The following is a 23,442-nucleotide window of genomic DNA, read 5'->3' on the forward strand; positions in this document are numbered from 1 at the left end:
GGACTCTTTGCAGCTTTGTATCAATGACAGTCTTTGAAAACCAATCAATACAATCCACAAGACAGGCTAAAGAAAAGAAAATCACATGATCATATCAATCAATGAAGAAAAAACATTTGCCGGATTTCAACATCCATTCATGATCTTTTTTTTTTAATTGGGCTGTGTCAGGTCTTAGTTGTGGCATGCAGGATCTTTCATTGCAGCACACGGGCTCTTCGTTGCAGTGCGCAGGCTTCTCTCTAGTTGTGGCACGCGGACTCCAGAGCACACAGGCTTCTCTAGTTGCGGCGCACGGGCTCCAGAGTGCACAAGCTCAGTAGTTGCAGCACACGGGCTCTCTAGTTGTGGCACACAGGCTCTAGAGCACGTGGGCTCAGTAGTTTTGGCACACGGGCTTAGTTGCCCTGTGGCATGTGGGATCTTAGTTCCCTGACCAGGGATCGAACCCATGTCCCCTGCATTGGAAGGCAGATTTTTAACCACTGGACCACCAGGGAAGTCCCCAATCATGATTTCTTTAAACTCTTAGAAAAATAGGAATGGAAAGGAACTTCCTCAACTTGAAAAACAGCATCTACAAAAAACCTACAGCTGACATTTACACTTAATGGTGAAACTGAATGTTTTCCCCCTAAGATCAGGAAGAAGGCAAAGATGCCCTCTTTCACCCTTCTTATTCAACATAGTACTACAGTTTTATCCAGTGCAACAAGGCAAGAAAAGGAAATAAAAGACATACAGATCAGACAAGAAAATTATTTGCAGTCAACACCACTGTCTACATAGAACAATGCCTACAGTGGACCTTAATGACTTTTTGGTGACAACTCTCTCTGTGATATTTCTCCCAGCACATCGCCACCCTGACAATAGTTATCCCAGGTTTAGAACCACAGGAGGTTGGGGTGAATGTAACACAAACACAATTTTAACACATATCCTTAGAAATACTAACAGTGATAGACCGTAGGTCCATGATAAAGCCATGGTCCCGCTGATCTGACCCAGACACAGCCTCCTCTATACATCTTATTACTTAATGTCATGATAGCTTGTGATGCAATGAAATCTTCCATTGTTGTGGCTGAAAACACCCTCAGTGATTTTTTCACTCCTCATTCATTTATTCTTTCATAGTCTCTTCATCTCTCACTTCTTCTTCCAAATGCAATACACACACACTCAGAGGGCCACAGTCACATACTCAGCTGTGCAGTCACTTATACAGTCACATATAAACAAGGTCAAGGTCATGGACAAATTGTTTATTTTCACACATTTTACAAAAAGTACAACAATAAATATCTTTTAGGGGCTTCAAAAACAAATAGGGATCTGGAAGCAATAATCCAGTGGAGGTAGTTTGTGCATAAATAATATCTAAGATGCGGAGACAGGGCTTCCCTGGTGGCACAGTGGTTAAGAATCCACCTGCCAATGCAGGGGACATGGGTTAGGACGCTGGTCTGAGAAGATCCCACATGCCGCGGAACAACTAAGCCCGTGTGCCACAACTACTGAGCCTGCGCTCTAGAGCCCGTGAGCCACAACTACTGAGCCCGCGTGTCACAACTACTGAAGCCCACACGCCTAGAGCCGGTGATCCGCAACAAGAGAAGCCACCGCAATGAGAAGCCCACGCACCGCAATGAAGAGTACCCCGTGCTTGCCGCAACTGGAGAAAGCCCGTGCACGGCAACAAAGACAAAATGCAGCTAGAAATAAATTAATTAATTAAATTAAAAAGAAATAAAAAAGATGCTGACACAGGTGGGTCTCTGGGGTCAGACACACTGGTCTCCACTGGCAACACATTTCAGGTCCCGGGTGAGGAGGCGGAAGAGGTTGAACATGACAGAGGCTTCGAGGCAGTCCTGGGACTCCTGGGGGCAGAGGGGGATGGCTCAGTAGCTCCCACGTCTGGGCTCCCAGCTGAGCCCAGCCATCGGTTTCCCCTCCCCGGTCACTCACCTTCTTCGGGGCCTCCTGGAGCCGGTGCAGCCAGTGGTGGAGGCGGCCCCGGGGCCTGGGGCCTGCTGTGGGCTGAGCTGGGACCTGGGAACAGAGGAGGGTGGCCTTGAGGGTGTGAGGCAGGGCCTGGGACAGAGGGGCACGTACAGGTGGCCAGAGCCCAGACGCGGCCCGGGTGCCCCGAGCACTCACGCAGGCCTGGAGCTTGGAGTGGATGTGGTGCAGCGTGTGAAGGGGCTGGTCCAGGATGTGATCCGGGGATGAGTTAGCCGTGGCCTCCAGGACATTCAGTGTCAGGGCCAGCTCCGCCTCCAAGGCCACGGGGCGCTCCCACACCTGAGGAGGAGACAGAAGACAGGTGAGAGTTGCACGTGACAGAGAACAGGCGAGGAGGCACAGGTGAGGGGGACAGAGGAAGGGACCGTGGAAGGTGAAAGTCGGGGTCAGGTGAGAGCCGATATGGTTGGCTGAGGGGAAGGGGTCAGGGGACGAGTGGGGAGGGCAGGGAGAGAAGGACGTGAGGGAAGGAGGAGGTGAGGGGCCACCTGCAGAGCCGGAGCGCGGCGGGCAGGTGAGGGCAGGCAGGCCTGACTCCCCCAACTCACCTGCAGCTGCCTCAGGTCCCAGGTCCTGGGGAAGAGGCGGGAGCTGCAGTTCCAGTCCTTCTGCAAGAGCGACTCTTCCTAGAGAGCAAGGGCAAGGTCAGCCCACAGGGGGAGGGACGGAGGGAAGACCCCAGGGAGACTGGAGGATGGCCAACAACAGGAGGACGGGAGGTTGACTTCCAGAAGGACCGCAGAGGCACGTCCACTGCAGGAGGACAGGAGATCGCCCACCGCGGGGAGGGTGGAGGTCAGCCCAGTGCGGGGAGGGCAGGCCCACCTTCAGCCCAGGTAGCCTGGGAGCGCACAGAGGGAGGGGTGGAGGGTCGCCCACTGCAGGAGGGGTCGGGGGAGACTCACAAAGGCATCCTTGGCCCTCTTGAAGGCCTGCAGCTCTTGTGGGGACAGAGACTTGAACTGGGCCATGTGGCAGCCCCTTGCACCTGGGAGGGCCCCGAGGGGTGAGGGCACAGGAACCGCTCCTGTCCTGCTCGGCGCCACGGTCATCAGCACCAGCACCAGCGTGCAGCCGGGGGCCAGGTCTGTGTTAAGGAAGGACAGAAGGTGAGGGGAGGGAGGGCGTCGCGGGGGGGGAGGGGGGAGGCTCTGGGGAGGCAAGGGTCCCAGACAGTGATGTGGAGGCTGACCCAGCTTCATTCCTGCTCTCTGGTCTCTGCAGCAGATGGGGGATCAAGTGTCCGCTCTGAGGCTGCCGCCTGGGGTCTCTCAGTCTCGTCCGGCGTCTCTGACTTCAGCCTCCTCCTCTGGATCTCAGCTCGCCGCTCTGTCCGTGTCTCTGAACTTCCAGCTCCGTCTCAGGTGTAATTCCTGCCTGAGTTCCATGGCGCAGCTTTTAGCCTGTGCAGCTGGGCAATCCCAGCTGATGTAGGAAAAGTGAAAACACAGCTAGAGGCTGACACTGGCAACAGGGGAGGCCAGCGCTGGGAAAGCCCAGAGCGGGGCGGGGCCTGGGAGCCATGTGAGCTGCTCAGGGAAAGAGAAACTGACATGGATTCATGTCCCATTTCACCTCCAAGAAAGTGAGTGAGGAAGTCAAAATCAGGGCTGGGGCAGCTTCAGCCCCACACGGAGGGTCTCCTGCGCCGGTGCCCAGGCTGATCTAGGACTGGGGTGGGGAGGGGACAGAGGGACTTCCTTTTTGGCAGAGGCCCCAGTACAGGGAGTAGAGGGAAAAGGCACCTGTAGGAGGTGTTGCCATGAAGAGCCTGGAACTTCCAAGAGGGAGGCTGTCTGGGAGACGGCAGAAGGTCCAGGGGTGCTGCTGCGGGTGGCAGGGAGAGGGAGAAAGGCAAAACACTCGCGAATTCAGAGAGGACACCAGCTGCTCCCCACCCTTCCCCACCTGGTACCGATAGACACAGCGTGGGGGAGGTCGGGAGCCTGCACCGACCTGCTCTCTGACTGTCAGGCACACGAGGACCCAGGAATAGGAGGATGTGCTATGAAATTGAGCTGTGACCAGTACTTCAGGGAAATCAGGTGGGGTTGAGAAAAATGCTTTTATTCATTCACCAAGTACCTATTTGCCCTCCCACCCCAGCTTTGGGTCAGACCCTGCTCAAGGTGCCAGGAAGAGAGCACTGAAAAAAGAAAAGACATGAAACAATCCTTCATGGGGCTTTTTACTAGAGAGAGGTACAAGATAGTACCTGTCTGGGACACGGGGATTAGGCTTGTGGTATGTATTACGTTAGGTAAAGTCAGATAACGGAAAATGAAAGAAGTGAAGCAGGGACGAGAGCAGAGTGCGAGAGGAAGTCTGTATTTAATAAGGTAATGAAATGACATTTGAGGGAAGACCTAAAGGAAGTGAGGAAGGGAGGTCTGTGGAGATCTGAGGGGGAGCCTTCCAGGAAAAGGGAACAGTCAGTGAAAAAGAGAAACAGAGACACGCCCCTCCTTCTGTGAGCCTGTACATGTCTCACCCTGTTCACAGAGGCTCTGCCACAATATGGTTTGTTTTCTTTGTTGTTGTTGTTGTTGTTTTTGGCCCCGCTGCCTGCAGGATCTCAGTTCCCCGACCAGGGATTGAACCGGGCCCTCGGCAGTGAAAGCGCAGCGTCCTGACCACTCGATGGCAGGGAATTCCCTCACAACGTGCTACTGAATACTCATGGTAGCACCAAGGACATCCTGTGCTTTGCCTACATTGCAAATACAGAGGAAACTGCAGGGACTCAGAGGGGTTAAGAGACTTGCCCAAGGTCATACAGCAAATAAGTGGTGAGGGCAGGATATTAACTGAGTTCTGTCTGACACCAGAGAGTAACCACTACACTCAACAGCCCCAGTGTAGCTACATCTCCTGACTCGGAGGTAATGGACGTCTCGAACAGAAGGTGTGGAGTCCTTTTGACTATTACTCCCACCCCCTCTTTCCCTCATTCATAATTCCGGGGAGAGGGTGGACCAAAGTCCTCATTTGGGAATGTCTCTGAGCTCTGATACGTAACGTTTTTTAGAAATATTTTTTATTGGAGTATAATTGCTTTACAACGTTGTATTAGTTTCTGCTGTACAATGAAGTGAATCAGCCATATGTATGCCTATATCCCCTCCGTCCTGGACCTCATTCCCACGCCCCCACCCCACCCATCTAGGTCGTCACAGAGCACCGACCGAGCTGAGCTTCCTGTGCTTTAGAGCAGGTTCCCACTAGCTAGCTATTTTACGCCTGGTAGTGTATATATGTCAGTCCTACCCTCCCACTTCGTCCCACCCTCCCCTGCCCCCACTCTGTCCACATGTCCATTCTCTAGGTCCACGTCTCTATTCCTGCCCTGCAGATAGGTTCACCTGTAACAGCAGGTGGACTTCCCTGGGGGTCCAGTGGGTAAGACTCTGTGCAGGGGGCCCGGGCTCCATCCGTGGTAGAGGAACTAGATCCTGCATGCATGCCGCAACTCAGACCCAGAGCAGCCAAAATAAATAAACATGTTTTTTGGTTTTTTGCCGTACACGGGCCTCTCACTGTTGTGGCCTCTCCCGTTGCGGAGCACAGGCTCCGGATGCGCAGTCCCAGCGGCCATGGCTCACGGGCCCAGCCACTCCGCGGCAGGTGGGACCTTCCCGGACCGGGGCACGAACCCGTGTCCCCTGCATCGGCAGGCGGACTCTCAACCACTGCGCCACCAGGGAAGCCCAATAAACATGTTTTTTTAAAAATAAAAGCAACAGCAGGGATGTGCCCAAGTCACCTACCAGTGTTCTTTCTGGTCAGTTTCTATTAATTGCATCGGCCTTACATCAGGGGAGGACACATTGCAACAACTGTGAATCCTGAAAATTGACAAATTATCTCAAAATCCCTCAACGTCATACTGTTTCTCTTAGAAAGGAAGTTCAGGGGAGTGGTTAGGAGCATGGGAGCTGGAGCTAGACTCTGGGGCTCAAACCTGGCTCTGACCCTCTCTAGCTGTGTGACCTTGGCAAACAGGCTTTGCAGTTGGCCACGAAGATTGCCCATCCACAGATGCAGACAAATTTTAAAAGTGCAATTGTTCTGCACTTACGTGTGTGATTATTTAATGGAGACCAATCATTAAGGCCATTCTGTGGCTTCAGCTGGAAGCTTCAGAAACATTATTTCAATGTATAGTACTCACTGCAAGAGAAGTGTAACAATGCCACGGCATAAATGAGTAAACTGAGGCTCAGAGAGAAGTAATTTGCCCAGACACGCAACACTTAAGTGGCAGGGGCAGAACTGAAACTCAGGTCACCTGATTTCCCTGTCTCAGCATTTTGTGCTGAACAGCCCCCCTCAAAATGATCACGGAATAAACAACCCACAGAAATGCAAAAATAGTTAATAATTCACAATAAATTAACAACAGAAGACAGAACGGCAAATACACACAGGAACTTCATAAATACAAAACACGTTTAAGTAACGGAATTCAAAAAACCACTTATCCAGAGGACTTTTAGCCCTTTCACTACCCAGTCCCTCAGGGAAAGAGACTTCCCCAGCGGGGACGTCCAAGAGTCACATATTCATGGAATCGCAAAGCGGGCACTGAAGGTTCAAAGCAGGGCTGGGGCCTGTCATGAGACAGGGCTGCTCCTGTAACCACAGAAGTAGAAACTGGTCCATGGTACGTGGTGGTCAGCGACCAAGGCGGACACGGACTCCAGTCTTTTCCTGCCGGCCCGGGCCCTGGAAGATCTTAGGGCAACGCATCCCGCGGAAATATCGCTGCTTCCGGGGGAACTCGTTGTGGTCTTTGGGAAAAGGGCGCCTCTGGCACCAGCGCCGGCGGGTCCAGGCTGAGAGACCCGCCTGGTCCGATGGGGCCACGGAGGAGGGCGGCGTCCGCAACCAGGCGCCCCCAGAGCTTCGGGTCCCAGGAGGAGCCGCGGCGGGATCACAGACAAGGACCCGAGTGCGCCACCAGCCGCAGGTCCCACGCGAGCAGGCGCAGGAGGTTGAAGATGACGGTGGCTTCGTGGCACCGAGGCGAGTCCTGCAGCCCGGGAAGGAGGCGGACAGGGGCTGAGTCAGGGATCTCCTTCCCCTCCAGACCCCCCTCCAGACCCTCACGGCTCCAAGCCGGGCTCCCGTCTAGCCGCTTTCCCGCCTGCTCCACTCACAGCTGTGCGAGTTTGGGGACGCCTCCTGGGCCGCCGCAGGGACTTCCTCCGGGAGCCTGGCCGGACCAGCTCGAGCTGGAGGGAGAACAGGAGGTTAATGAAGGCGGCGGGGAACCAAGCCTCCCCACCCCTCCCCCTCCCAGTCGCAGACCAAAGCCCGGATTTGGGGACACCGAGAGGACGTGAATCGTGTCTGCGCCCGTTTCTGGCCTCATGGGACAGATTCGCAGTCGGGGGGCCTGGCCTTGAGACCAGGGGCGCAGAGCGAGCCGGGAAGGGTGCGCGGCCAGGGCGCGGCGCACTCACGCAGGCCGCCACGTCCCGCCCCGCGGCCGCCAGCAGCTCCAGGGTCGGGCCGACGCCGGGGAACAGCTCGGGGCTCGGCAGGCTGCTCAGCACGTCTTGGGCGTCGGCGAGGCCGCGGGCCACCTGGCGGAGCAGCGCACGGGACTGCGGGCACCCGGCGGGAGTTAGACGGGGCCGCGCGCCAGCCCGCGCTCCCCCACTCCACCCCCACCCCGCCCGACGCCCTCGGGCCTCACGGAGGGCCGCGGAGGGTCCCTCCTCCGGCGGAACGAGCAGTTGCGCGGCCTCCAGCTCATCGTCTCTTCTTCCTGCGGGGCAAGGGCTGGGGTGACGCGGAGTCTCCTGGCAAGGGCCCCTGAAGCGCTGGGACGTCGGAGATTCCTGGACGTGGCTGGGAACTGGCCGGGACGGTTGTGCTTATCGTGTCCAGAACCAGGCAGCGCGCCTTTGGCTGAGTGGGGCTGAAAGGCACCTGCGCTCCCCGTGCGGAGCCTGTGCCCGGATGTGGAGCCGAGTCCGCCTGGAGGGGGCGCCCCTCTGTGACCCGCACCAAGGCCGTGCATGAGCTGGCCACCCGGGCCTCCGGGAAGAGGTCGTGGTCACAATTGTGGACCCTGAAATCTGAGATGTGCCTGCTGGACGCTAGGACGCGAGGGCCCCTCGGGACAAAGTCTGGTGTCTCCGAGCCCGGTGGGCCCGCGGTCCAGGGGGCGGGGGCGTCTGAGCATCACTCACATAGCGGTCCCTCAGTGCCTTGATGGCCAGCAGCGCCCGGGGGTCCAGGGAGCGGTAGTGTGAGAGGAAGCGGCGCGGAGGCTCCACCACTTCGGGGTCCGCTGCCACGCCCACCGTCACCAAGACCCACAGCCCCACGGCCACCGCGGCTGCGCCACTCGGCTCCATCTCTGCTCCTGCAGGACGCGACGGACGTCAGCGAGCTCAAGGAGAAGGCCCCGAGTCCAAGCCCCTGCGTGTGGTTAGACTTGCAGAGGGACTGACGCTCAGAGCGTGGGCTGTGGACACACGCAGGGGAAGAGACAGGATGGGCCCCCTCCTACCCTCAGCCTCTCTCCTCTCACTCCTCACCTACAATGTGTCTCTGGTGCCTGGTGCTGCAGCAGGGCCTGCCTTCCACTGTCCTCTGGGTGGTGTCCAGAGTGGTGTCCACCTGGGACAGCGGTGCCTGCACCCTCCATGGTGGCTTTTAAGTGCCCAGCTGAGAATGGTGAGCAAGCGGGCTTCCCCGTGCAGGGTAAGCTTTCCCAACGTCACTGCTGGCCATTGAATAGCCCAGAGGGCTGCAGGCAGGGGTGTGAGGACTTTACCCACCTGTGGGCCAGTGCCAGCGATGACTCTGCTCAACCCTCTCTCCTGAGCCAATTGCTATGTTTGTTTTCTGCATCTTTTGTCTTTTCTGTGTGTCGGTCTTTCTTTTGCACTCTAGGAATGAACTCAAAACACACATTTTCCTTTGGCTGGAAGCTGCAAGCTTGGCAGAGGTACCCATACAAGTGCCTGCTGTCAGGAGTTCATACTCGGGTTTCTTTCTTTCTTTTTAAGGATTTTTTTTTTGATATGGACCATTTTCTAAAAAGTCTTTATTGAATTTGTTACAATATTGCTTCTGTTTTAAGTTTTGGTTTTTAGGGCCAGGAGGCATGTCAGATCTTCGCTCCCCAACCAGGGACTGAACCCACGCCCTCTGCATTGGAAGGTGAAGTCCTAACCACTGGACTGCCAGGGAAGTCCCCATACTAGGGTTTCTAATGCTTGCTCTTCAATCACTCTCTTGTCATTATATCCTTCCTTTCCCTGTCTTTTTTTCCCTCTTTCTCTGCACAAACATCCTTCCCTTCTGTTTTCTCAGCTTCTTTCCTCATCTGGGACTTAGACAAACTCTCTCTGGCTTCCTTAGTCTGTTATTAAATGATATGTATTCCTTTACCAATTATAAAACCATTCTTCGTTTGCTGTTAAAAATTGGAATTGCAAACATGTTTTTCTCAACCACTGTTAATAATAATTATAGTTGGTACATACTGAGCACTTCCTGTATGCTTGGCTTCCACTTTAAGCTCTTCTCATGTATTTACTGCTTTATTCTCCCCCGCAAGTCTGTGAGGTAGGTCTTCTCACTGGCTGACGTTTTATAAGATGAGGAAACTGAGGTACCGAGGCCGTGAGTCTGTCCAAGCTCACACAGCCTGTAGATGTGATCCCAGGCTGTCTGGGTTATTACTGGTGATGCTCTGCCACTTCTCACCTATATAGACAGATCTATTCATGTGCAGAATAGTTAAGGTATGTTTTGGGCAAGTAAAGCAAAGTTTCCCACATGAGACCACCTTTAATTAATTATAAAGTTTATTAATAAATATTGATAATTACAGGCAAGTAATGGCTGTTTTTCCCATGTATGTCTTCCTCAGCATTAATATGAAAAAAATTATTTTGTCTTTCAGTGTATATTTTCCTTATTGAAAGGCATAGAGGTTTTAAAAAACATCAAAGTGGTTGAAGCAGAAGTACTCTGAAAAAAACATGAGAGAAATTCTACTGAGACACTAGACGAGATCAGCCGATGTGTCCATGCGCAAACTTTCCAGGCTTCCATTACCTCTCTCCAACTCATCCCAGCATCCCCCCATTTCAGCTGGAGATCCAAATGGTTTGGGGAAGGTGACTTGACCCCCCATCTCTGGGTTGGCATATGTGACTTGGCTGCAGCCATTTACCTCAGTTAGCCTCCTTGGCCACAGTGATTGCATTTGGGGGTGGGCATATGACCTAAGCCAAGCTAATCAGAATGAATCTCAGTGCTGGACATCTTATCCCCAGATAGTTGTGTGTATCAAGTTTGTTCCTTTTCATTGCTAAATGGTATTCTGTGGTATGAATGTACTACAGTTTTGGGTTTTTTTAAACAGTTACCTGTTGAAGAACGTCTGTGTTGTTTTTTGGCTGTTATAAATAAAGCTGCTAGAAACAATCATGTGCGAGATTTTGTAGGAATGTAAGTCTTCATTTCTCTGGGAAAATGCCCAGGAATGCAATTGCTGGGTCATATGGTAGTTGCATGTTTAGCTTTTGTAAAAAACTACCAACCCTATTTTCCAGAGGGGCTGTGCCATTTTGCATTTACACCAGCAATAAGCGATCAATTTCTCCATATCCTCGTTAGCATTTGACTTTATTTATTTATTTGTTTTTAGGCATTCGGATGGCTGTATAATGATATCTCATGGTGGTTTTAATGTGCATCTCTTTGTTGGCTAACAATGTTGGACATCTTTTCATGTACTTATTTCCCATCTTTCACTCTTCAGTGAAATGTCTCTTCATGTCTTTTGCCCATTTCCAAACGGACTGTTTAATTTTTCTACTGTTGATTTTTGAGAGTTCTTTATCTATTCTAGATACTAGTCCTTCATCAGATAGGTGGTTCGCAAGTATTCTCTCCCAGTCTTTAGCCCGTTCTTCTATCTTCTTAACATGGTCTTTTACATAGCAAAAGTTTTGGATCAAATTCAGTCGATCAATTTTCCCTTTATGGATTAAGCCCTTGGTGTCAAGTCTAAGAACCCTTTGCCTTGCTCCAGATCCTCAAGATGTTCTTCATAACTTTTTCAAAACGTTTTATAGCTTTATATTTTACATTTAAGTCCATGATCCATATTGAGTTAATTTCTATTTTAGTGTGAAGTTTAGGTCAAGGTTCATTTTTTGGCCTATGGAGGTCCAATTACTCCAGCACTATTTTTTGAAAAGGCTAGTTTTCTCCACTGAATTGCTTTAGTATGTATGAGTATTTCTACATGCAAGGAGTGTCACACCATGTATATTATTCAGCAATTTACTTTTTTCACTGTGTGATATGTCTTGAAGATTTTTCCATGTCGGTGCCTATAGATCTGCTTCATTCTATTTAACTACTGCAGGTCTAGCTTAACCTGGAGTTCCTGGACAATAGGATTCAGGGGAGGGTGAACTTGCATGGGAAAAAGCTGCATCTCCATCTTCACTGACCTCAAACTGAGATTGAGCATTTCTTTCCATTATGAATGTAAGCAACAAACCACAATAATATTAGCAGAACCTGTGACTTTGTCACTAAAAGAAGCCACAGATATTTCCTAACACATTACAGATGTGGCACATATCTTTTTTTTATTTTTTTTTTTAATTTTTGGCTGCTTTAGGTCTTTGTTGCTGCGCGCGGGCTTTCTCTAGTTGCGGCGAGCGGGGTCTACTCTTCTTTGCGGTTCGCGGACCTCTCACTGGGTGGCTTCTCTTGTTGCAGAGCACAGGCTTTAGGCACGTGGGCTTCAGTAGTTGTGGCACTTGGCCTCAGTAGTTGTGGCTCTCAGGCTCTAGAGCGCAGGCTCCGTAGTTGTGGCGCACAGGCTTAGTAGCTCCACGGCATGGGGGATCTTCCTGGACCAGGGCTCGAACCCGTGTCCCCTGCACTGGCAGGTGGATTCTTAACTACTGCGCCACCAGGGAAGTCCTGTGGCACATATCTTGAAAAATCATTTACTCCCATTACTCCCTCAACAGTATAGTAGTTATTAAACCTACTGCTATGTCTTGTATTCAGTTCATTAATAAAGAGACATATGTATTACTTATCACAAAGTTACTTTAATGTTGTGGTAACTGTGTTTCAAAATAATCAGTTTTCTTAATAGTCCTGTGTATTTAAAAACACATTTCTGAACAAATAAGTGATTATAGCAAGGTTGCAGGATACAAGATTAATATGAAAAACTATACTGCTTTCTTGTATAACAGTAGTGAACAGTTTGTAGCTGAAATTTAAAATTCCATTTACATCAGCACCCCCAAAAATGAAATACTTAAGTACAAATACAACAAAATATAAATAAAATCTGTGTGAGGAAAACTATAAAACTTTGATGAAAGAAATAAAAGTATATCTAAAAATGGAAATATTCTATGAATATGGATAGGAAGACTCAATATTGTCAAGGTGTTGGTTCTTCCCAACTTAATCTATAGATTCAATGCAATCCAATCAAAATCCCAGCAAGTTAATTTGTGGATATTGACAAAGTGAAAGTTTATATAAGAGATTCAAAAGACCCAGAATAACTTTCACAGTATTAAAAGAGAAGAACAAAGTTGGAGGACTGACACTCTCTCACAGCAAGACTTACTATAAAGCTACAGTAATCAAGACAGTGTGATATTAGTAGAAGGATAGACAAATCAATGGAACAGAATAGAGAGCCCAGGAATAGACCCACACAAATATAGTCAACTGATCTTTGAGAAAAGAGCAAATGCAATTCAATGAAGAAAGGATAGACTTCCAACAAATGGTATTGAAACAACTGGACATTCGCATGCGAATAAATAAAAAAATAAACAAACCAAGCTAGACGCAGACCTTGAACATTTCACAAAAATTAACTTAAAATGTATCATAGACCTAAATGTAAAGTGCAGAATTATAAAACTCCTAGAATATAGTATAGGAGAAAATCTAGGGAACCATGGTGATGATTTTTTATATACACTGAAAGCACGATCCATGGAAGAAAAAAAATTGATGAATTGGAAACATTTTATACTCAGCCCTATGAAAGGCACTATTAAAAGAGTGAAAAAGGACTTCCCTGGTGGCGCAGTCGTTGGGAGTCCGCCTGCTGATGCAGGGGACGCGGGTTCGTGCCCCGGTCTGGGAGGATCCCACGTGCCGCGGAGCGGCTGGGCCTGTGGGCCATGGCCACTGGGCCTGCGCGTCGGCGGCGGGAGAGGCCACAACAGTGAGAGGCCCGCGCAAAAAAAACAAAAAAAGAATGAAAAAATGACTCCCTTTCTCTCCCGCAGTCTTGAGATCCATGATTTTAACAAAAGACTGGAAAGAATATCAATGCCCACCAATGGGGGATTGGTTATTCAATAATCCTGTTACAATGGAAGCCTTACCAGTGGTATATGCAGGATGTCTCCCATTTGCCCCTCCAAGTTCACTCTTCCCACTTCTCCACCCTCCTCTGGGCCCCAGGAAGCTGGCCTTTGGTTTCTGTTGGGTGCAGCCAATGGGGAGCTTAGCAGTAGGGCCAGAGAGTGGGGAAGGAGAGTAAAGTCAGAGTATTTATTCCCCAGGCTTCCTCCCTGCAGGGGCATCATGACTTCTCTGTCCCTCCCCCCTGTGTACATGACTCCCTCCTTCCCAGGTAAGGTAACCACTCCCTCCCTTCTCCCATTTCTTCAGGCCTAGGGATGACAGACCCTCATCCAGGTGGGCCCCAAGGCCTTGCATTCCTCCTCCTCTGTTCTCTTCACCATCCAATCCCTTTGTAAACACCCTTGATATTAAACCACCACAGATTATCCTACATTGATTAGGCCATCTGTTTCCTGCAGGGGACCTCACTGATACAGTATAATTAAAGATGTGGGCGAATGCAAATGAGAGGTAATGGTAAGACACACAGAGCAGACACATAGAGCAACTCTATACAGACGCGTTCCAATTTAGAAGTTGCTCAAAGAAAGAGAAAAAAGAAAAAAGAGGAGGACTAGCAACTAACTGCTTAAAAGATTACCTCCAGGAAGTGGGATTAAAGACTTTCTTTAACTCTCCAAATTGTACTTTTTTAAATATTTATTTATTTATTTTGTTCCACGGGGTCTTAGTTGCAGCAGGCAGGCTCCTTAGTTGCTCCTTAGTTGCGGCATGCATGTGGGACCTAGTTCCCTGACCAGGGATCAAACCCAGGCCCCTGCATTGGGAGCATAGAGTCTTAGACACTGCGCCACCAGGGAAGTCCCAATGGTATTTTTTTACTGACTGAACCTTTATAACAAATGTGTTACTTCGATAATCAGAAAACATATGTACAAATAAATATATGTAACATTTCTACTCCTTGGAAAAATTGTTCCAGATCTGGGGTGATGGAAGACAGGTGTGTGGTGAAATTATAGGTGGGTTTTTAGCTTTATCCAATGACCTTGCCTTGCTAATTTTATCAGGAAAAGTAGTAGATTTTAGTTTTAAAGCAAAACAAAGAGACTGATTGAGACACATGGAGACAGAGAGACACTGGCCTGAATGTTTGCTAGAAAAAGGAATGATAGACAGATGGAGTTATCGACAGAGACAAAAACAGGACCAGAGAGACAGAGACAAAAGAGGAGGCAAACAGAGAGGGAAAAAAGAGAAACAGAATGAAATGAGGACAGAAATGGAGAGAGAGAAGGAGGCACTGAATCAGATGTTTAGGGGTAGTTGTGGCTTGGAGATCAGGCTTTGGCGCTGGATTGAGCGAGGGTTCAAATTCTGCCTCTGCCAATTACTGACTGTGTGTCTTGGAAAAGTTCCTTCACTTTACTGTACCTCGGTCATCCCATCTATACACTGGAGATGGAACAATTCTTGCAGTGTCATTTTTTGAGCATTAAATGAGACATGTACATATCAGTTACTTAGAACAGGGCCCAGTAACACCAAGCACTGTATAAGGGCTGGTTGTTATTATAGAACAGAGATAAGGACACCCAGGGTGATGAAAAGAAAGTGAGAGGATACAGAAGGGGACAGAGACCAGAACTGGTGGCAGAGAGCTGGGGTAGAGTCATCGCTGGCACTGGCCCACAGGTGGGTAAAGTCCTCACACCCCTGCCTGCAGCCCTCTGGGCTATTCAATGGCCAGCAGTGACGTTGGGAAAGCTTACCCTGCACGGGGAAGCCCGCTTGCTCACCATTCTCAGCTGGGCACTTAAAAGCCACCATGGAGGGTGCAGGCACCGCTGTCCCAGGTGGACACCACTCTGGACACCACCCAGAGGACAGTGGAAGGCAGGCCCTGCTGCAGCACCAGGCACCAGAGACACATTGTAGGTGAGGAGTGAGAGGAGAGAGGCTGAGGGTAGGAGGGGGCCCATCCTGTCTCTTCCCCTGCGTGTGTCCACAGCCCACGCTCTGAGCGTCAGTCCCTCTGCAAGTCTAACCACACGCAGGGGCTTGGACTCGGGGCCTTCTCCTTGAGCTCGCTGACGTCCGTCGCGTCCTGCAGGAGCAGAGATGGAGCCGAGTGGCGCAGCCGCGGTGGCCGTGGGGCTGTGGGTCTTGGTGACGGTGGGCGTGGCAGCGGACCCCGAAGTGGTGGAGCCTCCGCGCCGCTTCCTCTCACACTACCGCTCCCTGGACCCCCGGGCGCTGCTGGCCATCAAGGCACTGAGGGACCGCTATGTGAGTGATGCTCAGACGCCCCCGCCCCCTGGACCGCGGGCCCACCGGGCTCGGAGACACCAGACTTTGTCCCGAGGGGCCCTCGCGTCCTAGCGTCCAGCAGGCACATCTCAGATTTCAGGGTCCACAATTGTGACCACGACCTCTTCCCGGAGGCCCGGGTGGCCAGCTCATGCACGGCCTTGGTGCGGGTCACAGAGGGGCGCCCCCTCCAGGCGGACTCGGCTCCACATCCGGGCACAGGCTCCGCACGGGGAGCGCAGGTGCCTTTCAGCCCCACTCAGCCAAAGGCGCGCTGCCTGGTTCTGGACACGATAAGCACAACCGTCCCGGCCAGTTCCCAGCCACGTCCAGGAATCTCCGACGTCCCAGCGCTTCAGGGGCCCTTGCCAGGAGACTCCGCGTCACCCCAGCCCTTGCCCCGCAGGAAGAAGAGACGATGAGCTGGAGGCCGCGCAACTGCTCGTTCCGCCGGAGGAGGGACCCTCCGCGGCCCTCCGTGAGGCCCGAGGGCGTCGGGCGGGGTGGGGGTGGAGTGGGGGAGCGCGGGCTGGCGCGCGGCCCCGTCTAACTCCCGCCGGGTGCCCGCAGTCCCGTGCGCTGCTCCGCCAGGTGGCCCGCGGCCTCGCCGACGCCCAAGACGTGCTGAGCAGCCTGCCGAGCCCCGAGCTGTTCCCCGGCGTCGGCCCGACCCTGGAGCTGCTGGCGGCCGCGGGGCGGGACGTGGCGGCCTGCGTGAGTGCGCCGCGCCCTGGCCGCGCACCCTTCCCGGCTCGCTCTGCGCCCCTGGTCTCAAGGCCAGGCCCCCCGACTGCGAATCTGTCCCATGAGGCCAGAAACGGGCGCAGACACGATTCACGTCCTCTCGGTGTCCCCAAATCCGGGCTTTGGTCTGCGACTGGGAGGGGGAGGGGTGGGGAGGCTTGGTTCCCCGCCGCCTTCATTAACCTCCTGTTCTCCCTCCAGCTCGAGCTGGTCCGGCCAGGCTCCCGGAGGAAGTCCCTGCGGCGGCCCAGGAGGCGTCCCCAAACTCGCACAGCTGTGAGTGGAGCAGGCGGGAAAGCGGCTAGACGGGAGCCCGGCTTGGAGCCGTGAGGGTCTGGAGGGGGGTCTGGAGGGGAAGGAGATCCCTGACTCAGCCCCTGTCCGCCTCCTTCCCGGGCTGCAGGACTCGCCTCGGTGCCACGAAGCCACCGTCATCTTCAACCTCCTGCGCCTGCTCGCGTGGGACCTGCGGCTGGTGGCGCACTCGGGTCCTTGTCTGTGATCCCGCCGCGGCTCCTCCTGGGACCCGAAGCTCTGGGGGCGCCTGGTTGCGGACGCCGCCCTCCTCCGTGGCCCCATCGGACCAGGCGGGTCTCTCAGCCTGGACCCGCCGGCGCTGGTGCCAGAGGCGCCCTTTTCCCAAAGACCACAACGAGTTCCCCCGGAAGCAGCGATATTTCCGCGGGATGCGTTGCCCTAAGATCTTCCAGGGCCCGGGCCGGCAGGAAAAGACTGGAGTCCGTGTCCGCCTTGGTCGCTGACCACCACGTACCATGGACCAGTTTCTACTTCTGTGGTTACAGGAGCAGCCCTGTCTCATGACAGGCCCCAGCCCTGCTTTGAACCTTCAGTGCCCGCTTTGCGATTCCATGAATATGTGACTCTTGGACGTCCCCGCTGGGGAAGTCTCTTTCCCTGAGGGACTGGGTAGTGAAAGGGCTAAAAGTCCTCTGGATAAGTGGTTTTTTGAATTCCGTTACTTAAACGTGTTTTGTATTTATGAAGTTCCTGTGTGTATTTGCCGTTCTGTCTTCTGTTGTTAATTTATTGTGAATTATTAACTATTTTTGCATTTCTGTGGGTTGTTTATTCCGTGATCATTTTGAGGGGGGCTGTTCAGCACAAAATGCTGAGACAGGGAAATCAGGTGACCTGAGTTTCAGTTCTGCCCCTGCCACTTAAGTGTTGCGTGTCTGGGCAAATTACTTCTCTCTGAGCCTCAGTTTACTCATTTATGCCGTGGCATTGTTACACTTCCCTTGCAGTGAGTACTATACATTGAAATAATGTTTCTGAAGCTTCCAGCTGAAGCCACAGAATGGCCTTAATGATTGGTCTCCATTAAATAATCACACACGTAAGTGCAGAACAATTGCACTTTTAAAATTTGTCTGCATCTGTGGATGGGCAATCTTCGTGGCCAACTGCAAAGCCTGTTTGCCAAGGTCACACAGCTAGAGAGGGTCAGAGCCAGGTTTGAGCCCCAGAGTCTAGCTCCAGCTCCCATGCTCCTAACCACTCCCCTGAACTTCCTTTCTAAGAGAAACAGTATGACGTTGAGGGATTTTGAGATAATTTGTCAATTTTCAGGATTCACAGTTGTTGCAATGTGTCCTCCCCTGATGTAAGGCCGATGCAATTAATAGAAACTGACCAGAAAGAACACTGGTAGGTGACTTGGGCACATCCCTGCTGTTGCTTTTATTTTTAAAAAAACATGTTTATTGGGCTTCCCTGGTGGCGCAGTGGTTGAGAGTCCGCCTGCCGATGCAGGGGACACGGGTTCGTGCCCCGGTCCGGGAAGGTCCCACCTGCCGCGGAGTGGCTGGGCCCGTGAGCCATGGCCGCTGGGACTGCGCATCCGGAGCCTGTGCTCCGCAACGGGAGAGGCCACAACAGTGAGAGGCCCGCGTACGGCAAAAAACCAAAAAACATGTTTATTTATTTTGGCTGCTCTGGGTCTGAGTTGCGGCATGCATGCAGGATCTAGTTCCTCTACCACGGATGGAGCCCGGGCCCCCTGCACAGAGTCTTACCCACTGGACCCCCAGGGAAGTCCACCTGCTGTTACAGGTGAACCTATCTGCAGGGCAGGAATAGAGACGTGGACCTAGAGAATGGACATGTGGACAGAGTGGGGGCAGGGGAGGGTGGGACGAAGTGGGAGGGTAGGACTGACATATATACACTACCAGGCGTAAAATAGCTAGCTAGTGGGAACCTGCTCTAAAGCACAGGAAGCTCAGCTCGGTCGGTGCTCTGTGACGACCTAGATGGGTGGGGTGGGGGCGTGGGAATGAGGTCCAGGACGGAGGGGATATAGGCATACATATGGCTGATTCACTTCATTGTACAGCAGAAACTAATACAACGTTGTAAAGCAATTATACTCCAATAAAAAATATTTCTAAAAAACGTTACGTATCAGAGCTCAGAGACATTCCCAAATGAGGACTTTGGTCCACCCTCTCCCCGGAATTATGAATGAGGGAAAGAGGGGGTGGGAGTAATAGTCAAAAGGACTCCACACCTTCTGTTCGAGACGTCCATTACCTCCGAGTCAGGAGATGTAGCTACACTGGGGCTGTTGAGTGTAGTGGTTACTCTCTGGTGTCAGACAGAACTCAGTTAATATCCTGCCCTCACCACTTATTTGCTGTATGACCTTGGGCAAGTCTCTTAACCCCTCTGAGTCCCTGCAGTTTCCTCTGTATTTGCAATGTAGGCAAAGCACAGGATGTCCTTGGTGCTACCATGAGTATTCAGTAGCACGTTGTGAGGGAATTCCCTGCCATCGAGTGGTCAGGACGCTGCGCTTTCACTGCCGAGGGCCCGGTTCAATCCCTGGTCGGGGAACTGAGATCCTGCAGGCAGCGGGGCCAAAAACAACAACAACAACAACAAAGAAAACAAACCATATTGTGGCAGAGCCTCTGTGAACAGGGTGAGACATGTACAGGCTCACAGAAGGAGGGGCGTGTCTCTGTTTCTCTTTTTCACTGACTGTTCCCTTTTCCTGGAAGGCTCCCCCTCAGATCTCCACAGACCTCCCTTCCTCACTTCCTTTAGGTCTTCCCTCAAATGTCATTTCATTACCTTATTAAATACAGACTTCCTCTCGCACTCTGCTCTCGTCCCTGCTTCACTTCTTTCATTTTCCGTTATCTGACTTTACCTAACGTAATACATACCACAAGCCTAATCCCCGTGTCCCAGACAGGTACTATCTTGTACCTCTCTCTAGTAAAAAGCCCCATGAAGGATTGTTTCATGTCTTTTCTTTTTTCAGTGCTCTCTTCCTGGCACCTTGAGCAGGGTCTGACCCAAAGCTGGGGTGGGAGGGCAAATAGGTACTTGGTGAATGAATAAAAGCATTTTTCTCAACCCCACCTGATTTCCCTGAAGTACTGGTCACAGCTCAATTTCATAGCACATCCTCCTATTCCTGGGTCCTCGTGTGCCTGACAGTCAGAGAGCAGGTCGGTGCAGGCTCCCGACCTCCCCCACGCTGTGTCTATCGGTACCAGGTGGGGAAGGGTGGGGAGCAGCTGGTGTCCTCTCTGAATTCGCGAGTGTTTTGCCTTTCTCCCTCTCCCTGCCACCCGCAGCAGCACCCCTGGACCTTCTGCCGTCTCCCAGACAGCCTCCCTCTTGGAAGTTCCAGGCTCTTCATGGCAACACCTCCTACAGGTGCCTTTTCCCTCTACTCCCTGTACTGGGGCCTCTGCCAAAAAGGAAGTCCCTCTGTCCCCTCCCCACCCCAGTCCTAGATCAGCCTGGGCACCGGCGCAGGAGACCCTCCGTGTGGGGCTGAAGCTGCCCCAGCCCTGATTTTGACTTCCTCACTCACTTTCTTGGAGGTGAAATGGGACATGAATCCATGTCAGTTTCTCTTTCCCTGAGCAGCTCACATGGCTCCCAGGCCCCGCCCCGCTCTGGGCTTTCCCAGCGCTGGCCTCCCCTGTTGCCAGTGTCAGCCTCTAGCTGTGTTTTCACTTTTCCTACATCAGCTGGGATTGCCCAGCTGCACAGGCTAAAAGCTGCGCCATGGAACTCAGGCAGGAATTACACCTGAGACGGAGCTGGAAGTTCAGAGACACGGACAGAGCGGCGAGCTGAGATCCAGAGGAGGAGGCTGAAGTCAGAGACGCCGGACGAGACTGAGAGACCCCAGGCGGCAGCCTCAGAGCGGACACTTGATCCCCCATCTGCTGCAGAGACCAGAGAGCAGGAATGAAGCTGGGTCAGCCTCCACATCACTGTCTGGGACCCTTGCCTCCCCAGAGCCTCCCCCCTCCCCCCCCCGCGACGCCCTCCCTCCCCTCACCTTCTGTCCTTCCTTAACACAGACCTGGCCCCCGGCTGCACGCTGGTGCTGGTGCTGATGACCGTGGCGCCGAGCAGGACAGGAGCGGTTCCTGTGCCCTCACCCCTCGGGGCCCTCCCAGGTGCAAGGGGCTGCCACATGGCCCAGTTCAAGTCTCTGTCCCCACAAGAGCTGCAGGCCTTCAAGAGGGCCAAGGATGCCTTTGTGAGTCTCCCCCGACCCCTCCTGCAGTGGGCGACCCTCCACCCCTCCCTCTGTGCGCTCCCAGGCTACCTGGGCTGAAGGTGGGCCTGCCCTCCCCGCACTGGGCTGACCTCCACCCTCCCCGCGGTGGGCGATCTCCTGTCCTCCTGCGGTGGACGTGCCTCTGCGGTCCTTCTGGAAGTCAACCTCCCGTCCTCCTGTTGTTGGCCATCCTCCAGTCTCCCTGGGGTCTTCCCTCCGTCCCTCCCCCTGTGGGCTGACCTTGCCCTTGCTCTCTAGGAAGAGTCGCTCTTGCAGAAGGACTGGAACTGCAGCTCCCGCCTCTTCCCCAGGACCCGGGACCTGAGGCAGCTGCAGGTGAGTTGGGGGAGTCAGGCCTGCCTGCCCTCACCTGCCCGCCGTGCTCCGGCTCTGCAGGTGGCCCCTCACCTCCTCCTTCCCTCACGTCCTTCTCTCCCTGCCCTCCCCACTCGTCCCCTGACCCCTTCCCCTCAGCCAACCATATCGGCTCTCACCTGACCCCGACTTTCACCTTCCACGGTCCCTTCCTCTGTCCCCCTCACCTGTGCCTCCTCGCCTGTTCTCTGTCACGTGCAACTCTCACCTGTCTTCTGTCTCCTCCTCAGGTGTGGGAGCGCCCCGTGGCCTTGGAGGCGGAGCTGGCCCTGACACTGAATGTCCTGGAGGCCACGGCTAACTCATCCCCGGATCACATCCTGGACCAGCCCCTTCACACGCTGCACCACATCCACTCCAAGCTCCAGGCCTGCGTGAGTGCTCGGGGCACCCGGGCCGCGTCTGGGCTCTGGCCACCTGTACGTGCCCCTCTGTCCCAGGCCCTGCCTCACACCCTCAAGGCCACCCTCCTCTGTTCCCAGGTCCCAGCTCAGCCCACAGCAGGCCCCAGGCCCCGGGGCCGCCTCCACCACTGGCTGCACCGGCTCCAGGAGGCCCCGACGAAGGTGAGTGACCGGGGAGGGGAAACCGATGGCTGGGCTCAGCTGGGAGCCCAGACGTGGGAGCTACTGAGCCATCCCCCTCTGCCCCCAGGAGTCCCAGGACTGCCTCGAAGCCTCTGTCATGTTCAACCTCTTCCGCCTCCTCACCCGGGACCTGAAATGTGTTGCCAGTGGAGACCAGTGTGTCTGACCCCAGAGACCCACCTGCAATGTGTCTCAGCATCTTCGATATTATTTATGTGTCAAAACCCTTTTTTAATTTATTGCCTCCAGATCACTATTTTTATATTTATGTGTGTGATTTCTCAAGCTCAGACCCCATAAAATGTTTATTTTTCTACTTTTTATAAAAACTGTACAAATAAACAATGAAGAAAAGATGCTCTTTGTGGTGTGGGACTGTGTGTGTGTGTGTGTGTGTGTGTGTGTGTGTGTGTTGGTTTTTCTTTGCTGCCATAACAAATTCTCACAAACTGAGCAACACAACACAGCACAAATTCATTATCTTACGTTTCTGCAGGTCAGAAATCTGGGTGGGCTCAGCTAATTTCCCTGCTGTGGGTCTCACAAGACTGATCAAAGTGTCGCTGGCTGGATTGTTTCAGAGGCTCTGTGCAGGATCCTCTTCCAAACTCATTTAAGTTGTTGGCAGAATTCTGTTCCTTGCGCTTGTCAGACTGAGATCCCTTTTCCTTGCTGGCTGTGAGGGCCCATCCTTAGCTCTTTGCAACTTCTTTCTGGTCCCTGCACATTGACCCTACATCCCGGAGTCTGTAATGGTGAGTCAAATCCTTCTCATGCTTGGAACCCCTCTCATTTCTCCTGCCACATTTCTCTTCTACCTCCAGCCTGAGAAAGTTCTCTGCTCTTAAGAACTCGTGTGTTTAGACTGGGTCCACTCAGGGAATCCAGGATAATCTCTCTCTTTTAGAGTCCATAAATCTTAATTACATCTGCAAACTCCCTTTGGCATGTAACAGGGGATATTCATAGGTCTGAGATTGTGGGTTGGCATCTTTGGGGGCCATAATTCATCCTCCCACAGTATGTGTGTGATGGTATGATGGTGTCATTAGATTGCATTCTGTTATAAGTAAAGTAATATTAACTCAAAGTGCCTTAATAATGAGAACATTTATTATTGTACAGGATGAGAAATCTCAAACAGCAGGGTCCATTTAAGCTGAGCTTCCAGTATGGCTCCCAGATCACATGTAGCCATTGTGCACTTGAAAGGCAACTAGTACAAGCCGAGCTGTGCTCTAAGAATAAAATATCCTCCAGAATTTAACGACTTCTTATTTTTCTTATTCTTCTTTTTTCAGATGTTGCCTGCCTCATTTCTCCACTGTATGCTTACTATTTTTTCTCTTTGTAGTTAATAAGGATGTGGAGAGAGTTTGAGACCATGTAAATTCCTATTACTTCTCAAACTCTGACCTATTCATTTTAGCATCCATTGTTGGA

General features: G+C 52.4%; 4 protein-coding genes across 4 annotated transcripts; 2 read left to right on the top strand and 2 right to left on the bottom strand.

The window, feature by feature from the left end:
- Positions 1 to 1,787: 1,787 nt before the first annotated feature.
- LOC114903188 (interferon lambda-3-like) lies at positions 1,788 to 3,233 on the bottom strand. Its single transcript, XM_029236019.1, has 6 exons — positions 3,224 to 3,233; positions 2,937 to 3,118; positions 2,580 to 2,657; positions 2,167 to 2,310; positions 1,975 to 2,058; positions 1,788 to 1,886 (listed from the first exon to the last, which is right to left on the bottom strand). The coding sequence occupies exons 1-6, from the start codon at positions 3,231 to 3,233 to the stop codon at positions 1,788 to 1,790; spliced, it is 597 nt and encodes a 198-aa protein (XP_029091852.1).
- A 3,731-nt stretch (positions 3,234 to 6,964) lies between these two features.
- LOC114904239 (interferon lambda-4-like) lies at positions 6,965 to 8,399 on the bottom strand. The gene is made up of 5 exons (XM_029237929.1): positions 8,232 to 8,399; positions 7,733 to 7,804; positions 7,497 to 7,640; positions 7,191 to 7,265; positions 6,965 to 7,063 (listed from the first exon to the last, which is right to left on the bottom strand). Exons 1-5 carry the CDS (start codon positions 8,397 to 8,399, stop codon positions 6,965 to 6,967), a joined length of 558 nt encoding a protein of 185 aa, XP_029093762.1.
- Positions 8,400 to 15,552: 7,153 nt separating this feature from the next.
- On the top strand, positions 15,553 to 16,987 carry LOC114904108 (interferon lambda-4-like). The gene is made up of 5 exons (XM_029237569.1): positions 15,553 to 15,720; positions 16,148 to 16,219; positions 16,312 to 16,455; positions 16,687 to 16,761; positions 16,889 to 16,987. The coding sequence occupies exons 1-5, from the start codon at positions 15,553 to 15,555 to the stop codon at positions 16,985 to 16,987; spliced, it is 558 nt and encodes a 185-aa protein (XP_029093402.1).
- A 3,731-nt stretch (positions 16,988 to 20,718) lies between these two features.
- LOC114903195 (interferon lambda-3-like) lies at positions 20,719 to 22,165 on the top strand. The gene is made up of 6 exons (XM_029236030.1): positions 20,719 to 20,728; positions 20,835 to 21,016; positions 21,296 to 21,373; positions 21,643 to 21,786; positions 21,895 to 21,978; positions 22,067 to 22,165. The coding sequence occupies exons 1-6, from the start codon at positions 20,719 to 20,721 to the stop codon at positions 22,163 to 22,165; spliced, it is 597 nt and encodes a 198-aa protein (XP_029091863.1).
- The last annotated feature ends 1,277 nt before the right edge of the window (positions 22,166 to 23,442 follow it).

Source organism: Monodon monoceros, unplaced genomic scaffold, assembly GCF_005190385.1.
Source record: "Monodon monoceros isolate NGI ecotype Baffin Bay Population unplaced genomic scaffold, NGI_Narwhal_1 Super_Scaffold_10, whole genome shotgun sequence".
In the NCBI taxonomy this organism is placed as follows: domain Eukaryota; kingdom Metazoa; phylum Chordata; class Mammalia; order Artiodactyla; family Monodontidae; genus Monodon; species Monodon monoceros.